At 33.4% G+C, this 23,585-nt stretch overlaps 1 protein-coding gene across 4 annotated transcripts in view; it reads right to left on the reverse strand.

The window, feature by feature from the left end:
* SHOC2 (SHOC2 leucine rich repeat scaffold protein) overlaps window positions 1-23,585 on the reverse strand; it is an 84,559-nt gene that overhangs the window by 28,662 nt on the left and 32,312 nt on the right. For 3 of the 4 annotated variants that reach the window (XM_010969790.3, XM_074373642.1, XM_045506620.2), the window contains exon 2: window positions 13,893-14,837. In XM_010969790.3, the coding sequence (XP_010968092.1) occupies window positions 13,893-14,595 (703 nt within the window). In that variant the 5' untranslated portion in view covers window positions 14,596-14,837. Of the gene's footprint in view, window positions 1-13,892; window positions 14,838-17,154; window positions 17,221-23,585 lie in introns of those variants that run through there. The other variant, XM_010969791.3, reaches the window with a different exon arrangement.

Below are 23,585 nucleotides of genomic sequence, written 5' to 3' on the forward strand. Positions count from 1 at the left end.
ACTCTGAAAAATGGGTGTAGAGCATATATTATGAAGCAACATATTACAAACATAAGCAACAAAAGAGAAAACAGGTAAATTGGATTTCATCAAAATTTAAAATGTACGTGCATCAAAGGATGCTATCAAGAGAATGAAAACGTAACTCAGAATGACAGGAAATATTTGCAAATCATATACCTGCTAAGGGATTAATATCCAGAATATATAAGGAACTCCTATAATTAAACAAGAAACAACTCAATCTAAAAGTGGGCAAAGGACTTGACATTCCTTGTAAGGTATACAAATGGCCAATAAACACGTGAAAAGATGTCCAACATCACTAATCATTAAAAAATGCAAATCAGTATGAGGAGATACCACTTCATATCCACTAGGATAGCTATAATCAAAAAAATAGGAAGTGACAAATGTTCGCAAATATGTGGAGAAATCAGAATCCTTGTGTTGTACCTCCAGGAGCCCCACACTCCAGGTTCTCAGTGTGAAGATAAAAGAAAAATTCCCTCTTGTTTCCACCTAGGCATATCATATTCAAACTACAGAAAATCAAAGACAAAGAGAAAATTTTGAAAGAAGGTAGAGGGGGAAAACCCCTTACCCTAAATAGGAACAAGGATGAGAACATATTGGACTTCTCTTCAGTAACCATGCAAGCAAGAAGAGAATGGAATAAAATATTTAAAGTGTTGACAGAAAAAAAATCACCAACCTAAAAGTCTGTATCCAATGAAATTATCCTTCAAAGTAAAGGAGAAATAAAGATTTTCTCAAACAGAAATTGAGGAAATTTGTCGCCAGCAGACATGTCTTGCAAGAACTACTAAAAAAGTTCTTCAGAAAGAAAAAAAAAATGGTATAGGTCAGTAACAGATCTACATAAAGAAAGGAAGAGCATTAGAGAAGGAATAAAGATAAAATAAAAATCTTTTGTTTTCTTAGTTTTAACTGATCTAACAGGTAACAGTTTGTTCAAAGTATTAATAGCAACAATATATTGCATGGTTACAGATTAAGGATAAATGAAATGAATGACAGCAATGTCCTAAGGGACAGGAGGAAGGAATATTCAAGGTATCTACACTACCAATGAATGGTATAGTATTATCTGAAGGTGGACTTATATTAGCTATAAATCCACACTGCGGAATCCAGGGCAACCACATACATACATACATACATACATACATACATACATACATACATACATAAAAACATACAAACAAAAAAATTAAAACAAGTATAAATGATATGCTAAGGAGAGAGAAAATGAAATAACATAAAACGTTCAACTGAAACCAGAAAAGGCAAAAAAGTAGTGAAAGACAAGAGACAAAGAACAAGTTCAATTAATAGAAAACGAGTTTCCAATATGTACCAAATAAAAGACAGATTGTCAGAGTGGATTAAAAAACAAGACCCATTAAATATTGTCTTCAAAAAAACTCCCTTAAAAAGTCCAGGACCGACGGCTTCACCGGGGAATTCTACCAAACATACAAAGAAGAACTCATACCAGTCCTTCTCAAACTCTTCCAGACGATTGAAAAGGAGGGAATACTCCCAAACTCATTCTATGAAGCCACCATCACCCTGATACCAAAACCAGGCAAAGACACTACAAAAAAAGAGAATTATAGGCCAATATCACTGATGAACATAGACGCCAAAATCCTCACCAAAATTTTAGCAAATAGAATCCAACAACACATAAAAAAGATTATACATCATGACCACGTGGGGTTCATCCCAGGGACACAAGGCTGGTTCAACATACGCAAATCAATCAATGTAATACATCACATCAACAAGAGAAAGGACAAAAACCACATGATCATCTCAATCGATGCAGAAAAAGCATTTGATAAAATTCAACACCCATTTATGATAAAAACTCTCACCAAAGTGGGTATAGAAGGAACATATCTCAATATAATAAAAGCTATATATGACAAACCTACAGCCAGCATAGTACTCAATGGTGAAAAACTCAAAAGCTTCCCACTAAAATCTGGGACAAGACAAGGATGCCCACTATCACCACTCCTATTCAACATAGTCCTGGAAGTCCTAGCCACAGCAGTCAGGCAAGAGAAAGAAATAAAAGGGATCCAAATTGGAAAAGAAGAGGTAAAAGTGTCATTAGATGCTGATGACATGTTACTATATATAGAAAACCCTAAAAGGTCCACACAAAAGCTACTAGAGCTGATTGAAGAATTCAGCAAGGTAGCAGGTTACAAAATTAACGTTCAAAAATCAGTTGCATTTCTTTACACTAACGATAAATCAACAGAAAAAGAAAGTAAAGAAACAATCCCCTTTAAAATAGCACCCAAAGTAATAAAATATCTGGGAATAAATCTAACCAAGGAGATGAAAGAATTATACACAGAAAACTATAAACCATTGATGAAGGAAATTAAAGAAGACTTTAAAAAATGGAAAGATATTCCATGCTCTTGGATTGGAAGAATCAATATTGTTAAAATGGTCACACTGCCCAAGGCAATCTACAGATTTAATGCAATCCCTATCAAATTACCCAGGACATATTTCACAGAACTAGAACAAATCATAATAAAACTTATATGGAACCATCAAAGACCTAGAATTGCCAAAGCATTACTAAAGAGAAAGAAAGAGGCTGCAGAGAAAGAGGCTGCAAAGAGAAAGAATAACTCTCCCAGACTTCAGACAATACTATAGAGCTACAGTCATCAAGACAGCATGGTATTGGTACCAAAACAGACATATAGACCAATGGAACAGAATAGAGAGCCCAGAAATGAACCCACAAACTTTTGGTCAACTCATCTTCGACAAAGGAGGCAAGAATATACAATGGAATAGACAGTCTCTTCAGCAAATGGTGTTGGGAAAACTGGACAGCAGCATGTAAAACAATAAAGCTAGAACACTCCCTTACACCATATACAAAAATCAACTCAAAATGGATCAAAGACTTAAACATAAGACAAGATACAATAAACCTCCTAGAGGAAAACATAGGCAAAACATTATCTGACATACATTTCAAAAATTTTCTCCTAGAAGAAATAAAAGCAAGAATAAACAAATGGGACCTGATGAAACTTACAAGCTTCTGCACAGCAAAGGAAACCAGAAGTAAAACAAGAAGAAAACCTACGGAATGGGAGAAAATTTTTGCAAGTGAAACCGACAAAGGCTTGATCTCCAGAATATATAAGCAGCTCATACGACTCAATAAGAAAAAAATAAATAACCCAATCCAAAAATGGGCAGAAGACCTAAACAAGCAATTCTCCAAGGAAGACATACAAATGATCAAAAAGCACATGAAAAAATGCTCAATATCACTAATTATCAGAGAAATGCAAATCAAAACTACAATGAGGTATCACCTCACACCAGTCAGAATGGCCGTCATTCAAAAATCCACAAATGACAAATGCTGGAGAGCCTGTGGAGAAAGGGGAACCCTCCTACACTGCTGGTGGGAATGCAGTTTGGTGCAGCCACTATGGAAAACAGTGTGGAGATTCCTCAAAAGACTAGGAATAGACTTACCATATGACCCAGGAATCCCATTCCTGGGCTTGTATCCAGAAGGAAATCTACTTCAGGATGACACCTGCACCCCAATGTTCATAGCAGCACTATTTACAATAGCCAAAACATGGAAACAGCCTAAATGTCCATCAACAGGTGACTGGATAAAGAAGATGTGGTATATTTATACAATGGAATACTACTCAGCCATAAAAACCGACAACATAATGCCATTTGCAGCAACATGGATGCTCCTGGAGAATGTCATTCTAAGTGAAGTAAGCCAGAAAGAGAAAGAAAAATACCATATGAGATCGCTCATATGTGGAATCTAAAAAACAAAAACAAAAACAAACAAACAAACAAAAACAAAGCGTAAATACAGGACAGAAATAGACTCACAGACAGAGAATACAGACTTGTGGTTACCAGGGGGGTGGAGGGTGGGAAGGGATAGACTGGGATTTCAAAATTGTAGAACAGATAAACAAGATTACACTGTATAGCACAGGGAAATATACACAAAATGTTATGATAACTCACAGAGAAAAAAATGTGACAATGAGTGTGAATATGTCCATAAATGACTGAAAAATTGTGCTTTACACTGGAATTTGACACAACATTGTAAAATGATTATAAATCAATAAAAAATGTTAAAGAAAAAAAACTCCCGTAAACTACAGACACAGGTGGATTAAAAGTAAAGGAATGGAGAAAAAAATACAATGCTAACATTAATCAAAAGAAAGCTGAAGTAGCTAAATTAATTTCAGACAAAGTCAACCTCAAAGTAAGGAAAATTATCAGAGATGCAGAAAACATTACATGATAAACTGAATAAAGAAATGGGGGAAAAGGAAAAAAATGAATAAAGAACACAAAGAGATAAGAGAGATATCTTTAAAATACTGGGGGGGAAAAAAAAGAAAAACTATCAAACTAGAATTCTATACCAGGAAAAATAGCTGTCAAAAATGAAAGCAAAATAAAGACTTTCAGACAGAAAAAAGCCTACAGAGTTCATTCTGAGCAGACTTGCACTACAATATGCACTAAAGGAAGTTCTTTGGGTAAAAAGATATATACATGGGTAAGTATTAAAGACTTTTTTTCTATATTTTTTGATCTCTTTAAAAGATAACTGAAAAGGAAGATGGTATGTCAGAAAGCACAGGAACCAATCTAAAAGAATTCACAGTAACCAAAGCTGAAACAATCTGAACAAAAAAGATAAAAATAATATTGGCTTGGAACCCAAAGAATAGAATAAATGAATCCAGAGTAATATAATTAGGTAACTGAATAAATAAATGGGGGAAAAGGGAAAGCTCTTCCTTAAGGAATTCTTTTTATATAAGCATTTCAATTAATAAATGAAAAAGGAGTGGGGGAAATTTTAAAAATCACCATTAGAATACAGTGATAATTGTTTCAGAGGATAATCACCAGTGAATGCTAAAAGTAGTGAGCAAAAGATTAAGGAAAAACAAGATATTGGCATAGTCTAAAATCAGTACTTCCCAAGATAATTTTAATTAAAAAGAAAAAATTATTAACTTCAAAGTGAAGAAGCACAGCAGAAACCACCATAACCAAGTGGTCTAGATCAAAATTACCAGTAATGAGACATCTCAACATCATTTATCTCCTGATATGTATGATTCACTGGGAAAGGCAATCACCTCTGTGGTTTTCTTACCAAAACTGCATAACCTTAAACTAGTCATGAGAAAACATGACACAAACAAAAAAAAATGAGTGATATATAATACCCCAGCAGCACATTTCAAAGGTATCCATGTCATGAAAAACAGGAAAGACTTTAGTCCTTCCTTTCAGTCTTTCTGACTGTTACTGGTTGGGAGACTATGACTATGACTACTAAATGCGGGATTTTGAAATAGAAAAAGGACATTAGTGGAAAAACTGGTGAAATCCGAATAAAATTTGTAGTTTAGTTAATACTATTGTACCTATGTTAATTTCTTGGTCTTAATCATTGTACAATGGTTACGTAGAATGTTTATATTAGGGGAAGTTGGGTAAAGGGTATGTGGGAATCCTCTGTATTGGTTTTGCAACTCCTCTTTTAAGTCTAAAATTTGTTCAAAATGAAAAGCTTAAAAAATATGAAGTTTAAAGTAAAAACAATATCAATATATTATTATGGGATTGATAATATATGAATATATAATACATACGAATAACATATTTTCATATGAATAACACATTATCATATATTGTATGATAATTGCACAAAGAACGGGAGTAATGGAAGTGTTCTACTGTAAGACATGTTCTTAAGACATGTAAAGTTGTATAATATTATATGAACGTAGACTATGCTAAGTTATAATATGTAAATACTACAGCAGATACTAAAAAAAGTAACAAAGATGTATAACTAATATGCAACAGTTGAGATAAATGGAATTTATTTAAAAACACTCAATCCAAAAGAAGGCATGAAATGAGGGGAAAAAGGAAAAGCAACAAATGGCACAAACAGAAATTAGCCAGACAGCTGATAGATTTTAACCTGATCATATTGATAACTATATTAAATGTCAATAGTCTAAATCCTTCATTTAAGGCAGAAATGGACAGGATGAAAACACAAGACCTAACCATATGCTGCCTACAAGAAACCACTTTAAGTACTATATAAAGACACAGAAGTGTAAGTATGGAAAAGATATGGCTGTATCAATATCAGATAAAAACAGAATTTAGAAATACTAGCAGGAATATTACCAGAGATAAAGATAGATATTCCACAATGATACATTGCCTTATCACACAAAAAAAAAAAAACCCTAAGTATGTTATGTATGTATGTGTGTGTATGTATATACATATAAAACCAATCAGAGTCTCAAACTATAAGAAGGAAAAAATAATAGCACTAATGGGACAAAGACAAACCTACTTTTTTTTAGTTTTTAATTTTTTGGGAGGAGGTAATTAGGTTTTTTAATTAATTTTTATTTTAATAGAGGTACTGGGGATTGAACCTAGGACCTTGTGAATGCTAAGCATGCACTCTACCACTGCGCTATACCCTCCCCTGCAAGACCAATCTACCATTATAGTTGGATATTTCAATACTCCTCACTAACTGAAGAAAAAAGTAGACAGAAAATCAGTAAGGGTATAGAAGAAATGAATAATATTATCAACCAACTTGACCTTGCTCCAAAAATAACAGCAAAATGCACATATTTTTCAACTGCATATAGACCATTTACCAAGACAGACCATATTTTATAAATCAGTGACAAAAAGTATATGAAAACATCTCTGAAATACCTGGAAACTGAACAATGCACTGCTAAATTATCCATGTATTGGGGAATAACAAGAGATATTTAGAAAATATTTTGAATTAAAGAATAATGAAAATACAACATATCAAAATTTATGGGCTGCTGCTAAAATAGTACTTGGAGGGAGGTTTATAGCTATCAACGTTTACATAATGAAAAGATCTAAAATCAATCAACCAACCTAAGAAAGTAGACAAAAAAGAACATATGAAATCTAAAGTAATAAGGAACTAGATAATAAAGGGTAGAAAACAAAAAAAAAGGGAAAATAACAGAAAAAAATAATAAAACCGAAAGCAGTTTTTTTTTTTAAAGACCAATAAAATTTATACATCTATAGCCAGACTTACCAAGTAAGGAGAGAAGACTCAAATTACCAGTGTCAGGAATGAAAGAAGAATATTACAAAGTATATATTACAAACTTCAGAAAAAAATAAAGAACTATTATAAACTTGATGTCAAAAATGTTCAGCAAATTAAATAGACAAAGGCTTTGACAGATAAGAAACAGAAAACCCAAGTAAGTCTCTATTAAGTAAAGCAGTCATTTAAAACCTTCCTACAAAGTAAACCCTAGTTCCAAAGTGCATGACTGATCAATTCTCCTAAACATTTGGAGAAATAATTACTAATTCTATACAAACTCTTCAAAAACATGTAAGAGGAACACTTCCCAACCCATTCTATGATATGAAGCCAGCATTGCTCTGACAGCAAACCATTACAAAAGAAAAGAAAAAAAGGAGAATTATGGATAAATATATCCATGATGAGTATAAATGCAAAAATCCTTAACTAAATTTCAGTGAATTAAATCTAGCAACATATAAAAAAGCCACATTAAATATATATCTAACAGGCACTCAAATATCAGTAAGTAACTAATTTAGGTTTGCTCCATAACTTATGGTCTTCTCTATACTATCATTAGACTCACATTAAGGATGTTTATATTTTTAATATAACTCTGGTTCTTGAACTTACAAGGTTATTTTTCAAACATTCAGAGCTTAGCTATATAAAAATCACATCAAATTTTACTAAAATGCATTTGTAAATACTACATAATTAACAAGGGATGGAAATACTTGTCACAGAAGCTTGAACAGATTTAGGGACTTAGGTGAGAATACTATTACATTACTTAAATTTGTCTTAAAGGCTTAATTCTCCCTTTCACTGCAAAGAAAACTTCAGTAATTCTTCTAAGCAAGTGCTTCTGTAACCAAGCAACATGCACAATAGTGTCTATATCCTTCGATGTATAGTATGCTGTCATTTGAGTGCAATGATTACCCTCTTCCCTATATCCGAGCAGTGTGGGAAGTCAAATGTATCCTATGATCCTCAGATCTAAGATTGTTCAAGCACTATTTTTTTCCTCTGCACTCTTTCTGCCTTCTTTAGCAATAATAATAATTCTTTCAGGTTTCTGTTGTTTAGTGAAAATACCTGACAATTTGATAACAATCAACTAAGTTAATATTTCGTTTCTGGGTCTCTAAGGTTTCTTGCTGATTTCCAGTCAAAAGGAGTTATTTATTAACAACTGCGAGTTCCCTTTCCTGATTTTTTTCCTGCCAAACTGAGTTACTCATTACCACTTGTACAAAACACTCAAAAAAGATCATTAAATAATGCTACCTGGACCACAAAAGCCATTGTAGCACCTCTGGCAGTCCTGAGAGAATTTCAAGAATTTTAGGGACAAAGGGTTATAATTTGAGTTAATACTGAAAAATGGGTAATAATATTGGGCTTCATTAAATTCACTTCAAGCCACATTCATTGAAAACCTACCATTTATTATCTACAAAAATTCACAGAAAATGACATAATAGGGAATTGAACAAAATCTGTAAGATCCTTCAACTTCTAAAACATTGCTGATTCTGTTCTTTGTATTTTTATACATTTGGGTTACGAGTATACATACACATTTATTATATATTAATTATATTATCACTTGACATAAAATATAACTGCAGTATTGCAGTGCATATAGTAGGAAATTGATTTTGTTTTCAATAAATTTTAATGACTCAAATGGGTTAAAAAATTGCTGACTCTAATTTCTCATACATCTGAATGCTGTGAGAGGTTTTTTATTGGGTAAAATTAATCTGGGTTCTCAAAAAGCAAACAATTTAACACAGCAGATCATTCTCCTAAGCAAAAAGGATTATTTTAACAAATTCACATAAAATTGTATGTGATATAAATGATGTAGCATCTTATTGACCATATAATATAGGATAAGTAGATCAAAAAAATATTCCCTCTAAGTTAGCTGTTTTTTTATAAGGAATAATAAATAGGGCTCCTTAAAGAAAAAGAAATCCTCAACTAGCCTTTAATTCAACAAAGGAAAAAAAGTTGTAGGAATAACTCTAAGTAATAAATTAGAGACAAAGATGCAGTTTATTTCTGGTTTCAAAGAGCAATCATTTCCTTTCTAGAAGAATAAAATCATTTAAAACTCTATTGCCCAGAGTTTCCTGAACTAAAATGATTAATTATTCAAACTGACTACCTGACGGCCTCACCTTAGTCCACCCAGGCCAAAAAAAATTTACAGAAGTACATCTCTAACATGAAACTCAAAGGAACCAAGTGGGGGGAGAGGGGGAGTGGTTATTTACTGTTTTCCCTTTGAAAACATGATTTCTTGACTGTCTTGGTGTTCAGCGAAGAGTCTCTTTCAAGATTACAAATGGTGAAAGGAGGTATGGGCATGAAGAATGAAACACTGATCTATAAAAGAGAGCAATGACTAAGGTTTCCATCTATCTACTTACTACAAAAAGATAGGACATTTGCTTTATTTCTCCATGTCTTATCACACAAAAGGAAAAAAGTAAATAAACATTACTAAATGAAGGGTTTTCTTGGCTACTCTAATATATTCTGTCTAGCTCTTCATGTGTCTTCCAGTATCTTTTTACTGTTTTCTGCCAGTGTTCACCCACATGAATATGTATCATTGGTATCAAATTACATGGCATTAATAAAGATACCATTAGCGCTTAAAGATACACATATTCAGACTCTAATTTCCCTATAAAGGCAGTAGCATAGCTGCTAAATTTCAAACATGTTATTTAAACTAAATAGTAGGCTATGTTTCAAAATCTTCTAATTTCTCTCATTCCTCAAATATTCTCCTGAACACAAACTGGATGGCATGATTGAAAGTGGTATACTCATAAAAAACAACAAAGAAGAATAAGCACTTAATATGTATAATATAAGTCTAACATATATCTATAATAATGTGGATCTAATATGTATAAATGAAAGTTTAACAAAATGATAATTAGCACATATTTCGAACTGTAAATTCTCTTGTTATAGTTTCAGCAGAAAATCAAATTACATTAAGGGTGTATAATACTTTAAAAACAGTCAAATTCCATTTTGTTTGATCATGGTGCATGGGTCTTATTTTGCAAACATTTTCAAAAGAGCTCAGTATTTTACTTTTTTTGTAACTAAAAAAGTGATAAAGCTAGATCTGCGTCACATAAAATATTTGTCTTTATAATAAAAGATAGCTTTCAAGAATTAAAAACAAATCTATAATAATCAGTGAACTATAAATCAAATCATAATGAGATACCAATGCACATTCACGGATTGGCTGTAATAAGAAAGACTGATAATCACAAGAATGCTGAGGATGCAGAGGAACTGGAACCCTCATACACTGCTAATGGGGATGTAAAATGGTGCAGCCACTAAAGAAAGCAGTCCAGTAGTTCCTCAAAAGATTAACCTACAGTTACCGTATGACTCAAAAATTCCACTTCTAGGTCAGTATATATCCAAGAGAAATGTAAACAAATGTCTACCCAAAAAATTGTACACAAATGTTCACAGTAATTTTATTCATAATAACTAGAAAGCAAAAACAGCCCAAATGTTCAGCAACTGATGAGTAGATAAATAAAATCTGGTATATTCATACAATAGAATATTATTCAGCAATAAAAGGGAATGATGTACTGATACATGCTACAATCTGGATGAAGTTTTGACAAAATTATGCTAAGAGAAAGAAGCCAGTCAACAAAGACCACATATTATATGATTCCATTTATATGAAATGTCCAGAATAGGCAAATCTATAGAAACAGGAAGTAGATTAGTGTTTGCCTAGGGCTAAGGGGTTGGGAGAAAATAGGAGTGGGGTGACTGCCAAGAATAGAGTTTCTTTCTGGAGTGATGAAAATGTCGTATAATTGTAAGAGTGAACAACTCTGAATATGCTAAAAAAAAAAAAATTGAATTGTACACTTCAAATGCATGAATTGTATGGTATGTGAATCATATCTCAATTAAGCTAACATCCTTCCCCTTCAAAACAAAACAAAACAAAAAAACTACTGCTATGGCTTTCAACTGCAGCTACACATAGAATAACCCACCTTGAAAAGTACAGACCCCCTATACCTGTTGGACCACTAAACCATAACCTATGGGAGGGAACCCACTCTTCTAAGACTAATGGGGACAGTATAGTGAGACCTAGATTCAAACTCTTGACTCTGCCAAGAGCATGATCTTCAGTAAATTATTTAATCTCTCTGTATTTTCAGTTCCTTCTTCAGTACCATGAGGAGAGAAGTATCTACTTCACTGGATTACTACAAGAACTTAATAAGATAAGTATACATATACAGAATAATGTATGGTATATGACATACTGTGGTCAAACAACAGCTATTCTTATTATATAATTATGTTATTTTTACTGGACCTTTATTTTCTTGTTCCCTAATAAGGAAACAGATAATGCAGACTTCTGCAATATTTGTCCCAAATGCATTCATCTAAGTTAAACCTTATAAATCTTAACTCCTTATAGAAAATAGTAAGTTTTATTTTTAGAAGCAGTTTACTTTCTATCTGATGCCATGCTTGGAATAAAATAAATAACACTTATAAAGTTACTAATTTATAGAAATACAGAAATTACAAGAACACAAACTTCAATGTCACTAATGGTGGGAGGGTGCCTACTGAAAAACAAACTCAATGGTTATTTTTAAAATTATAAACTTAGGAATAAAAGTCAAAAGACTAGGCAGCCACAAATGTCAACCATTTAATTCACTAATTAAATTTGCCAATTTTTAAAACACATTCACTTTTTAGCAAAAATGCTATATTTATATGCTCAAGAACAAACTGAAGTAAATTTAAAATCCTACGAAATAATTTCTTATGTAAGAAATACATGTTCCTAATTCCCAGGTAATTTGATAACATTTTTTCAACAGGAAAAAAAAAATCCTTAAAGAAAGACTCTGATATGAATTAAAGCCAAAGTTTTACAATGGAGTGTAACACGTGCATAAAACAACAATAAGAACAAAGACAAGAAATAACATTTTATATTTCTATGTAAAAATTTAGCATTTCTTTCTCCAACAGCTTATAATTCTATTCCACAAATATTTCTATGAATTACAAACAGGTCAAATTTTGACTGAATCTGGTACAAAATCAAGTCATTCAACAACCACATTTCTATCTAAAGACATGGAAAGGAGCATTTCCATCCATATTCCTAGGGATATTTTAATATCCCATAAGTGTGTCATACTTTGTAAGCACAAGAAAATTGATCATGGACTTTCTACATATATATAATTAACCCAAAATTAAATTAAGATTTTAAGTGTCTGATTAGAGTTAAATGTAGAATATCATACTAAAATTTAAGCTGCGTCTTTTTCAAAGCTAAATAAAAATTTTAAAACACCCACAGAATATTATGTCTCTACAAAGCTACACAGCCTAAAACAAAGTTTCCTTTATCAATCATTATAAGATCAATGCTCAAAGCAACAATATATTTAATTGACCTGTTTTATTCAGAATAAACTTGCCTTTCACACGAAAAGGAAAACTTTCCTTAAAAAGTTGTACAACTAATTTTTATGTCAATTAAAAAAAAAAAAAACCTAAAAAAGGGCTCAAAGATAATACCTTTATCAATTTCTCAAAATTGGTAAATTAATGGTTTACAATATTCCAAACACTTCTGAAAAATGTTCTATAATTAAAATATCAAAACAACTTAACTTGTTTTTACTTGCTTATACATGTATATTTCCTATTTTTTACCCTACTACCCATTCTTTCAAAAACATTTTTCCCTTTGTTTCTGAACAACTTAGCTTTATATATGAAAAGAATGAAATCTACCAAAATGTTAACAGTCTTTCATTTACTGACTTTTCTACTTTTCTGTATTCTTAGATTGTTTTTAATGAACATGTAAGTACTTTACAAATGAAATGTTTTTCATTTTCTTACATACGGCTTCTTCACAAGGCTTTGATATGCCAATCTTTGTGGTAAATTATGTAGAAAAGTAATGTGAATTTTAGCAAACATTTTTCAGGTAAAGAACAGAATGTCAGAGAATGGGAAAATACAGCCTTAAAGCAGCTTACATATCTGTAAATACTTTAAAAATAGGTAGTAACAACTTAATAATTAGGCAAAAACCTTTGTTCTAATTCAGATTTACTTTTTCCCCCAATGATGAAAGCAAATTAGGTCTGTGTGAAAAAGAACCAATTATAGGGGGGAGGGGAATATAGCTCAGGGGTAGAATGCATGCCTAGCATGAACAAGGTCCTGGGTTTGATACCCAGTACCTCCATTAAAATAAATAAATAAATAAAAGCCTAATTACCTCCCCCCAAATAAGTAAATAAAAATTTTAAATGTGAAATTAAAAAAAAATTTTTAAAAAAAAGAACAATTGAAAAAAATCTTAAGGCCCACTTACAGCTACACTGTAACTCATTTTCTAAGTCTATGAAATAATCTCAAACCATGTACTATTAACATTGCTAAAACTGATTAAGGTAAACCATAAAGAAGACAGAACTTAGAAACCAGCTATTTTTAGGCAAGTATCAGATATTTCTGATATGGAAAAGCACTGAACAGAATTATTTAGCATAACAAATACTACAAATAATAATAGTAATCAAAGGCTTCTTACCAATTTCAGCAGGTAGTTGTTTGATTTTGTTCTCTCGAATGCTAAGCATGCTGAGTTTTGACAGGTTTCTGATGTCCTTTTCCACAGTAGTTATACGATTAAAACGAAGGTAAAGAGTGGTGAGAGAATCTAGCCTATACACCACTGATGGAATTTCTCTCAGTTTATTATGCCGTAAATCAAGCATCCGCAGCTTCTTCAAGTTATCAAGAGAGTCAGGCAAACTGGTAAGTGAATTTTCACTTAGAGCCAGTGTCATGAGATTTACCAGACATCCCACTTCTGCTGGGAGGGACTGCAATTTGTTGCTATATAAATAAAGTTCTGTTAATTGAGTCAACTCTTTGATTGATGATGGCAATATGTGTATAGACCTCTTGGATAAGTCCAAACGCATTGAATTCTCTTCTCGGCATTTGTTGAGCTCTTTAATCACCTCTGCATTGCTAGACTTTTTTCTAGTCCCAGGTGCCGGATTTGGCCGTTTAATCGTATTATCAACTGAAAAAGCCACCCCTGGTTGGGCAGCACTGGAGTCCTTCTTTCCATCTTTGGCATCTTTCCCTTTGGTCTTAGGTTCTTTTTCTTTGCTCTCTTTCCCGAAACCTCCAGAAGCTTTTGCCTCCTTTTCTCTTTCCTTTGCTGATGGTACTTTGGGATCTTTCTCTTTAGAGTCTTTTTCTTTTCCTAAACTACTACTCATGGTGACTCAAGCTTGGGCAAAAACTACATGAACTCCTTTTGTTCGCCAACAATAGAAATTGGAATTCAAAGACGAAGAGACAAAGATCCTACACAATCAAAAAAAGTGTTGGCTTGAAGAAGTAATCACCATGGAGTAACAGCCATCTGTTACATGGTGGATCTAAAAGCAGTATGCCCATTTCTGATAACTCATTCCAACTGGTAAAATGATGCTGGTCAATCAATGATTCATTAGAATTCCTGAAATATAATACAGAAGAGAGAGTATTAAATTACTTTAGATTATAATTTATGTTAAGTACATGGGCTCTGAAAAACAATCTTGACTGACAATTGTCATTTTCCTATGATTTGATACAGTAAATATTTATCAAACACCTATTTCATAAAATTCATTGAAAAACTATAAAAATTACAAAGGTAGGCTTTATCTTTAAGGAATTTACACCCTAACAGCAAGAGGTAAGATAAATATACAAGTTACTGAATACAAAAGTTTGTAAGCCTGAAAAGTGGGAGAAATCACAGCAGCAGCTAACATCCTAATCTGAGTGCTTCCTATGCACAAGCTCTAATGCAGGGAATTTACAAATATTAACTCATTTAATGCATATAAACAGTTGTATGAGGTAAACTGTTAGCCCTACTTTACACACAGGGACACTGAGGCACAGAAATGTTGTTAAGTAACTAGCTTTGCACTCTTGGAAAAGTAACAGAGTTAAGATTCCAGTGTAGGCAGTAGGTACCCACAGCCTATGCTCCTAACCACTTTCACTGAAACTGCTCGATGTGCAGCTAATTATCAGATAGTTGCAGGGAACAGGAAAGATATGAAAGGCCAAAATGACAGAATAGAGAGGAGTCTGGCAAAAGAACAAGATGAGCAAAGTGAAATATGCATGCGGAACAACAAATAACTCAGGAAAGGGGCACTATAGAATCTACACTTTAATGAGCACCCTAGGTGACTCTGGTGCAGGTAAGGTAAGTCTAAGGACCACCCTGAGAAACAGTAACAAAGAGCCAGCTCCAATCATGTCTACATTGTGGGAACTGAAGAGGTGGTTTTTCAGTTGCCAGCAAGAAGGATTAAGGGTTCTTAAAAGTAGAAAAACTTCACTGATAAAATGACTGACCAAAATGATCCACAAAGGTTGAAAAGATGAGGGAAGATGGAAGTGAGAAAGCACCAGCCTAATAAGGTCTATTCTTGTTATTAGACTATAATGATAATCATCACATGTAAAAATTATTCACCTTAAAAAAACACATCAATGGGCCATATAGACTGAATGTGTTCCTTAGTCTTAAACACAAACGTGAAAGCTTTACAATATTGGATTTCAGTGACAATAAATAAGACTTCTGATTCCAGACAAGATGGAATAAGCCCATTTACTCCTGTTCTTCACATTGATTACAACCCAAAACCCTGACAAGATGTATAAAATAAATAGCAGAAGATTCTGAAAGGTAGAGAAAAGAAGGTATACTGCTTAGGGACCTTGAATGAAGGATGACCTACCTGGTGGTAAGTTCTTTGGTTTTTTTGTTTTGGTTTGATTTCCTATATATTACGGCCTGAGTAGTAGAGAAGTCCATAATCCAGAAGTACCAACAGGCACTGACCAAAACAAAGTCCAAGAAAAGTCCATTCTCTCTAGTCAAAGGACTATGAAGAGAATAGCACTGCAGGATGGAACCCTTTTCCCTCCCAACTGGCAATGAGGCCGCAAAGACTGTGGAGCAAAACTCTGCCAACCATCCCAGCCCTGCGCTAACTTAGACAGAAGCAGCACACATCCCCCTTGGCATCAGCACTGTGGTCATGGAGATTGTGGAGAAGATCCCTGTTGACCATCCCCACCCTGCACTAAGCAAATGTTAGCAAAGAGGTAGCACACCACCCCTTCACAACTAGAGGGGGAGGGAGAAAATTATGGAGAGGAGGGAGCCGGATAAAGGAATCCTTTCAATCTGTGTATTCCCTGGCACAATCCATAGAAGCTCATGTATGAAATTAACCAGAATCAAAACAACAAATGCTTTGGGAACTGAACTACAGTGTTAATACCACCTATTTTTCAAATTGACCTTGGGGTGGCATACAAGCAAGACAGACTAGAATACCCCTAAGAAGACTGTGAAAGCTATACTGGAACCAAAGACCACAAAAATGAGTCAGGATGTGTATTCTGAACCAAAACAGGTTGACTGCTAAAACAGATTGTAAAAGAAATCAAAGTTTCATAACAGTCTCAAAATGTCCAAAAAACAATCCAAAATTACTCATACCAAGAACTAGGAAAATATCTACCTGAATAAGAAAAGACAATTAACAGACACCAACAATGAGATGACACAGATGTTGGAATTATCTGACAAGGATTCTAAAGCAGCTCTCAAAAAAGCAAAACCAAAAAATGCTCCAACAATTACATATACTCTAGAAACAAATAAGCATAAAGTCTCAGCAAAGAAATAAAAGATAAATAGACAACCAAATGAAAATTTTAGAGCTAAATTATGTAATACATAAAAATTTAAAACTCACTGGATGGGCTCAATAGAAGAATGGAGATTACCGACGATTGGGTGAACCTGAAGAAACATCAGTAGAAATTATCCAATCTGAACAACAGAAAGAAAATAGATTTTAAAAGCTCAAAAGAGCCTCAGTAAGCTACAGAACAGAAATAAAACATCTAATATTTGTTTCTTCAGAATCCCAGAAGGAAAGAAGAATGAATATGTGGCTAAAAAATTATTTAAAGAGACAATGGCTGAATCTTCTAAAATTTGGTAAAAAGCATAAACTTATGGAGACAAAAAGCTGAGCAAAAACTAAACAGGAAAAACTCAAAGAAATCCATTCCCAGAATATGATAATCAGACTTCTGAAAAATGAAAATCTTGAAGTAACAACAAAAATCTATAGGAGAACAATTATTTGAATGTCAGTGAATTTCTCATCAGAAATCATATAGGCCTGAGGAAGTGACAAACATTTTTCAAGTTTTGAAAAAAAGAACTGTCAACCAAGACTTCTTTATTCAGCATAAACATTCTTCAGGAATGAAGGAAAAAAAATGACATTCTCAGATGAAGGAAAACAAAGAGAATTTGATGCCAGTAGCCCTGCTCTAAAAGAACTGTCAAAGGAAGTTCTTCAGACAGGAAAGTAAACAATGAAATTTAGAACATAAGGAATGAAGAAAGATCAATAGAAAGGGTAAGAATACAGATTAATACAATTCACAATTCTTCTCTTCTTCAGTTTTGTAAATTCTGTTAGATTGTTGAAAGCAAAGAATATATCTCTGAGGTGGCTGTCAATGAATATAGAGATACTGAGACAATCATATGATAAAGGAGTGATAATGAAGAGACCCAACTGATAAGAAGATTATTACATTCTACTTGGAGTGGTAAAATGTTGATACTAGTAGACTGTGATAGCTTAGGAATGTATATTGCCTAGCAGTGCAGTAAGGCAAGAAAAAGAAACAGCATATAGATTACAAAGGAAGAAATAAAACTGTTCCTACTTGTAGATGACATGATTATCTATGCAGAGTCAAAAAACCTCATAGAATCAATAAGTGAGTTTAGCATGGTCACAGGAAATAAGGTCAAGACACAAAAATCAATCATATTTCTCTATGTTAGAAACAACTGAAAACCAAAATTAAAACAATACCATTTGCAATCCCTTCAAAATTTAAATACTTAGGTATAAAGCTAACAAATTATGTACAGAATCTGTACGCTTAAAACTACAAAACACTGATAAAAGAAATAAAAAATGACCTTCATTTAAGTTTTCTCCATGTCTTTTTGGGTCTGGACCTTTTATTGCTAAAAAATATTCCATTGTCTGGATGTCCCACATTTATTTATCTATTCACCTACTGAAGATCATCTTGGTTGCTCCCAAGTTTTGGCAATCATTAATAAAGCTGTTGTGAACATTCTTCTGCAGGTTTTCATTCAGACATAAAATTTCAACTTATTTGGATAAATACCAACGAGAGTGACTACTGGGTTGTATGATAAGAGTATGTGTAGTTTTGTAAGAAACTACGTTCCAAAGTGGCTATATCATTCTGCATTCCCATCAGCATTGTTGCTCTACATACTCCCCAGCATTTGGCAATATCCAACTGATTTCTAACAAACGTGTAAAAGCAGTTCAGTGGAGGAGAATAGCCTTTCAACAAATGTTGCTGGAGTAACTAACTTCTATAGGCAAGAAAAACACCTCTGACCTGAACTTCATACCTTATATAAAAATTAACTCAAAATGGATCTAAGATCTAAATGTGAAAAATAAAGCTATAAAACTTCTAGAAGAAAACATAGGAGAAAAATTTTATAACCTATGGTTAAGCAAGGAATTACTAGATATGACACCAATACTTAAAGGGAAAAATGATAAACTGGTCAAAATTAAAAACTTTTGCACTGTGTAAGACTCAGTTAAGAGGATGAAAAGACAAGCTGCAGCCTGGGAGGAAATATACCAAGAATATATAAAGGACTCCTTTGAACAGTAAGAAAATAATCAATTCAATTAGAAAATGGGCTAAAGACTTGCAGAGACATTTCACCAAAGATACAAATGGCAGGTAAGCACACGTAAAGATACTCAACATCACTAGCCATCAGAGAATTGCAAATATAACTATATACCTATTAGGAGAGCTGAAATTAAAAATACAGGTGATAGCAAGTGCTGGAGAAAATGTGAAATGTGAAATGAGAAACTTATTCATTGCTGATGAGAATATAAAATGGCACAGCCACTCTGGTAAATGATTTGGTAGTTTCTCATAGATAAACACACACTTAACCAACCAACCAACTGCACTCTCAGGTCCTTACCCTAGAGAAATAAAAACTTTACTTTCACACAGAATGGTCACAGCAGCTTTATTTGTAATACCCCCCCCCAAACTGGAAACCACCCAAATGTCTTTTACTAGGCGAATTGATAAATTATGTTACATTCATGCAGTGGAATATTAGTCAACAATAAAAAGGAACAAACTATCCTTGCACACAAAAACTTGGGTGAATCTCAAGGGCATTCTGGTGACTGAAAAAGTTACCATCAAAAGGTTACATACTATATTATTCCGTTCATATATTGTTAAATGACAAAATTATAGTGATGGAGACAAAATCAGTGATCACCATTGGCTTAGGACTGGGGTGAGAGTGTGGCTATAAAGGAACAGCATGTGGGAGCGTCTCTGAAGTGATGAATTAGGTCTGTACTTTGTGGTGGTGGTTAGAAAAATCTATGCATGCGATCAAATTTCATAGGACAATCAACCCTCACCCCCACCCCCACCTCCACAAAAAAGAGTGCATGGAAAAACTGGCGAAATCTCAAATGAGGGGTGTAGCTTAGTTAACAGTATTGTGCCAATGTCAATTTCCTGGTTTTGATAACATCTTACATAACTATAGTACAATTTCCATTGGTGAAAAATAAATGAAGGTATAGGGAACTTCTCTGTACCAATTTTATAAATTCTATGAGTCTAAAACTGTTTCAAAAGAAAAACGTAAAAAATAAAATACAATGAACAATACAAATCTATCATATGTAAATTACAAAGACGTATACTGATTTTTTCTTAAATAAGTGGAAGTTTAAAAACTACATTTTTGAAAAAACATTTTGAAAATAAAAAAATGTTAAAGTAAAAAATAAGCAGTCCAAATTGTCTGCAAAAAGATTTCTCTCAATCTTGTTCAATATCAGATATAAATATACCTGCATAGATACCATTTGATTTGGGAAGGTACATATTTCATAAATATTGCCGGGAAAGAGAAGGGTCTTTTTTTGAAGTAAACACATGTAAATATACTTTAGACAATGATCATTCATAAAATATGGTGAGTAAATCAGGAACATCCTAAGCATACAAGTTCTCTATCTTCCAGATAAAATTAAAAGATAACTAATTAAAATTAATTTAAAAACTGGGCTATTATATATCAAAATAATTGGTAATTCCATTTTGACTTGCCACCAAATCTAGCATAAACTGGCTGGGATATTACTAAAAAAAAAAGTTTCAGTGGAGTGGAATAAGGGAAAACATCTCTGATATGTGCTACCATCACCCTGAAGGTATAACGTATTTAGTAAGCAGTGTTGTGCTGATGTCACACCATTGCTTTTAGAACTTGAGGGTCAAATTAAAAGGATAGTTGCAATAGTTTTTTTCTTGGAAATAAAGAATTTCACCATTTTGTAATTCATTTAATTAAAATTTAAGTACAAGTGACATATCTGACAGGTATTACAGAATCAAAGATGAGCATTACTACAGAAAAATAAAAGGTTAGTAAATTATTACCCTATTGGGCCCAAGAGAGGGGGACTAGAGACTATTCTGTGTTATAGTTCTGGTAACACATTAAAAGAAGCAATGCACAAAAACTTCATTTATTTAGGCGTTTTTATAAATGGTACATGTATAGAAGATGAATACTAGTAAGAATTATATAAACAGTTCCTAAATGGCAGTCCAAAGAAAACTTCAAGCAAAAGAAATACTATAATTATGTCATTTATACATTCAACAAATATTTATTAAACTCCTCCATGTGCCAGCCATCAAGACTAAGTGTTGAATAAAGAAAAAAGACATGTTCCTGCCCTCAAAGTGCTTACAGTCAGGTAGAAAAAAGAAACAAGCAAACAGCATCCCGCAAAGAAAAAATAACATGTAAAGCTGAGATATACAAGAATATTGTGAAACAGGAACTAAATGGAGGTTAATGTGCCCAGACTACACATGAGGGAGAATGATACGGGATCAGACTAAGGCAATTAAGAGAAGGACAAGATTATGCAGGATTTTGTAACCATAATGAGCTTAGATTCCCTTCTAGATCACTGAATGATTGTGAGAGTAAAATGATGTATGTTTTAAAAGGATCTCTCATATCTTTGTGTGGAGAATGGATTGTTGAGGGAAAGAGCAAAAACAGGAGAGCAATTAGAAGACCACTGCAACTAAGTGAGAGTTAATATCTTACACTAAAATATTACAGAATGGATGGAAAGTGGGTACATTCAAGAAATATTTAGGAGGGAAAACTGACAAACTCAGTATTATACTCTATGTGGACAGGGAGGTTGAGGAGGAGGATCCTGAAGCTAAGAGGTTTGAGGTAGAAACACATTTGGAAGGCAACAGCATATTGATGGTTTATAACACCATGATCAGGAAGAACAATAGAAAAAGAGGGGAAAAGAGTTTAAGACTGAGGCTCAGGACACCTGTTAAAAAAAAAAAAAAAAAAAGACCTGGGCCCTTGGCAACTACCAAACTTACAGGTGAGGCAGAAAAGGTTTCTTTCTGAGGACAAAGAGTTGGTTGGAGAGGGAGGAAGCAAACTCAAAAGAATACAGTATGGTGTAATAACAAGTATTAGCAAGGATGTAGAAAAACTGGAACCTTAACTCATTGCTAGTGGGATTGCAAAATAGTTCTTCGAATTTGGAAAACAGTCTGTTACGCTAATAACAAGAATAAACTCTAGCCACGTCAAAGTAGAACTAGGAAATTGTAACTGATTAGATTCCCTCAGTGCACTGTGTAAAAACTAACCTTCGATACCTGCCACGTGAATATTATTTATCTCAACATTCTGCCAATACAGTTCAACTACAGGGCCACCATGATGGAAAATAAATACTCATGTCTTGTTTTAGATTAAAAGCGATATAGTATAAAAATCAAAATTAAAAAGTAAACAAAGCATATACTTTCTCTTGGTAAAAGAAATTATCAATCATATTTATATCAGCAACATCAAAACTAGAAAAAACTGTGAGACCCATCACCCTTCCACCATCTGGTCATTCACCAAGCACCTATGAATTAGGTGCTATACTAGTATATGGGGCTAAAAAAAACAACCAAAACAAAAAGCAAAATCTTTGTCTTCAATTATCTTACAAAGAGAGTAAAACAAACAAGTTATAAAACTACGGAAAAAACAATATGAGAGCATAGGGATCGGGGAAATGGGGGGTGGGGCAGAGGGTAACTGTGATGATACTAGAACTGAAGCCTGAAAGTTGTTGAATAGGGGGCTCACAAACTCATTCTGTGCACAGAAACAGCATGAGAAAACTGCTCAGACAAGGAATCACAAGCAGTTTTTGTACAACTAGAGTTCAGGTCCCAAGATAAGGTTGGGAATGTAGATTGTCACATCTTAAAGAGGCTCAGCATTCAAATTCAGTAATCTGGACTTTATTCTTTAGTACCATGATTTTCAAACTCAGCTCTCTAAATCCTGTCCCAGGAGGGTAGATTCAGGGGCTACCAAGTGTAAATATGAAAAGCCGCTAGACGATTCCTGAAGAAGAAAAGGGGATGATCACAGGCATATTTTTTAAGTTTTATCTGATAGTGTTCAGAATGATTTTAAAAGGTCAGGGGTTCAAGAAGCAAGGCAGAAAAATTAGCTGGAAGGCTACTACAATACTCTAATAATTGATTCTCAAATGCTCAAACAGTGCCAGACGTGGTTTTAAAGTATCATTTGGGGAGCTTAGAAATCCTAAACTCTAACCCAAAAATGCTAACAAAATAAGTATCTGTGGTAGGGAACAGTAATTTGTATATTTAAAAAGTTTTCCAGGTGAAATTAAGACTAATGAGAATCCTTGAAGTACATTTTGATGAATAATTTTTTTAAAAGAGCAAGAAATTAGGAAAAAAAGAAAATATGGACTTTAAAAGATTATTTTATAACATAGGATAAGTAAGGGTGATTAAGCCAAATTTCTGTTGAGTAGCTAGCTATGTATTACTACAACACATCAATGAGAAATCTGGTTCCACTGAAAACCTTTTCCACAGCCCTCTGGAACAACAAGAGGAAACTTAAAACCCTTTTCAGTGCTAATGCGGTCAGTACAAGGTTATTTTATGGTTTTGCTCTGTC

Source organism: Camelus bactrianus, chromosome 11 (genome assembly GCF_048773025.1).
Source record: "Camelus bactrianus isolate YW-2024 breed Bactrian camel chromosome 11, ASM4877302v1, whole genome shotgun sequence".
NCBI classification, from domain to species: Eukaryota; Metazoa; Chordata; class Mammalia; order Artiodactyla; family Camelidae; genus Camelus; species Camelus bactrianus.